At 34.0% G+C, this 1,072-nt stretch overlaps 1 protein-coding gene across 1 annotated transcript in view; it reads right to left on the reverse strand.

Annotated features, from left to right (window-relative positions):
- Positions 1-219: 219 nt before the first annotated feature.
- Positions 220-1,072, reverse strand: part of LOC145715901 (E3 ubiquitin-protein ligase makorin-1) — a 2,371-nt gene continuing 1,518 nt past the window's right edge. Inside the window, exon 2 of the mRNA XM_081818774.1 lies at positions 220-244. Within this exon, the coding sequence (XP_081674900.1) occupies positions 220-244 (25 nt within the window). The remainder of the gene's footprint in view (positions 245-1,072) is intronic.

Consider the following 1,072-nt stretch of genomic DNA (forward strand, 5'->3'; position numbering starts at 1 on the left):
GTGAAACACACACACACACAGAAGGGCACATACACATGATTTCCAAACTTTTCCTGTTTTGTTCATTAGGCTTGATTTTTCCATCATGGATTATTTTAACTTGAGAGTTCATAGTTTTGAATGCCCACAAAGCTGTTCTATTAATATAACTAGTTGATAATGAAAAGACTTAAATCAGAGACTGTTAGGGTTGGGCAAGTGAGCTATTGGAGGAGACCTTCAGGAATTGGTGATAGCTAGTAGTCTGAATTCGAAAAGAAAAAGAAAGTATAAGGTCTAAAAAAAACAAGTAGAATAATCCATTATATATTTATTTGAAAAAGAGGACAAACCATTGGAGTATTAAAGTATAGAGGGAACAATGTTTCTCAAACATGGTCCATGAACCAGTAGCATTGACATTACCTGGGAATTTATTAGAAATCCAAATTCTGCACCCCAGTCTAAACCTATGGAAGCTGAATCTGAGAGTGAGGCCCAGAAATCTATTCTAATGAGTCTTACAAGTGATTCTGATCTACTTCAGAGCTTGAAAATCAATGACATAAAGAGTAAAATAGAGATTTTTGTGCATGGAGTTCAACATGCCATTCAGCAAAATTTCCAAGTTAGATTCATTTATTTATTACCTGGCTTTTTGTTTATTTTCATTTAGATAACCATCTTTTTTTTTTTAATTTTATTATGTTATGTTAGTCACCATACAATACATCATTGGTTTTTGATGTAGTGATCCACGATCCATTGTTTTCATATAACAACCAGGGCTCCATGCAGTACGTGCCCTACACCCCCAAATAACTAGAACTCATACAGCAATTCAGTAATGTGGCAGGATACAAAATCAATGCACAGAAATCAGTTGCTTTCTTATACACTAACAATGCAACTGTAGAAAGAGAAATTAGAGAAACGATTCCATTTACAATAGCACCAAAAAACATAAGATACCTCGGAATAAACCTAACCAAAGAGGTAAAGGATCTATACTCTAGGAACTACAAAACACTCATGAAAGAAATTGAAGAAGACACAAAAAGATGGAAAAATATTCCATGCTCATGGATTGGAA

This window comes from Leptonychotes weddellii, chromosome 1 (genome assembly GCF_054177405.1).
Source record: "Leptonychotes weddellii isolate Sample4059 chromosome 1, ASM5417740v2, whole genome shotgun sequence".
In the NCBI taxonomy this organism is placed as follows: domain Eukaryota; kingdom Metazoa; phylum Chordata; class Mammalia; order Carnivora; family Phocidae; genus Leptonychotes; species Leptonychotes weddellii.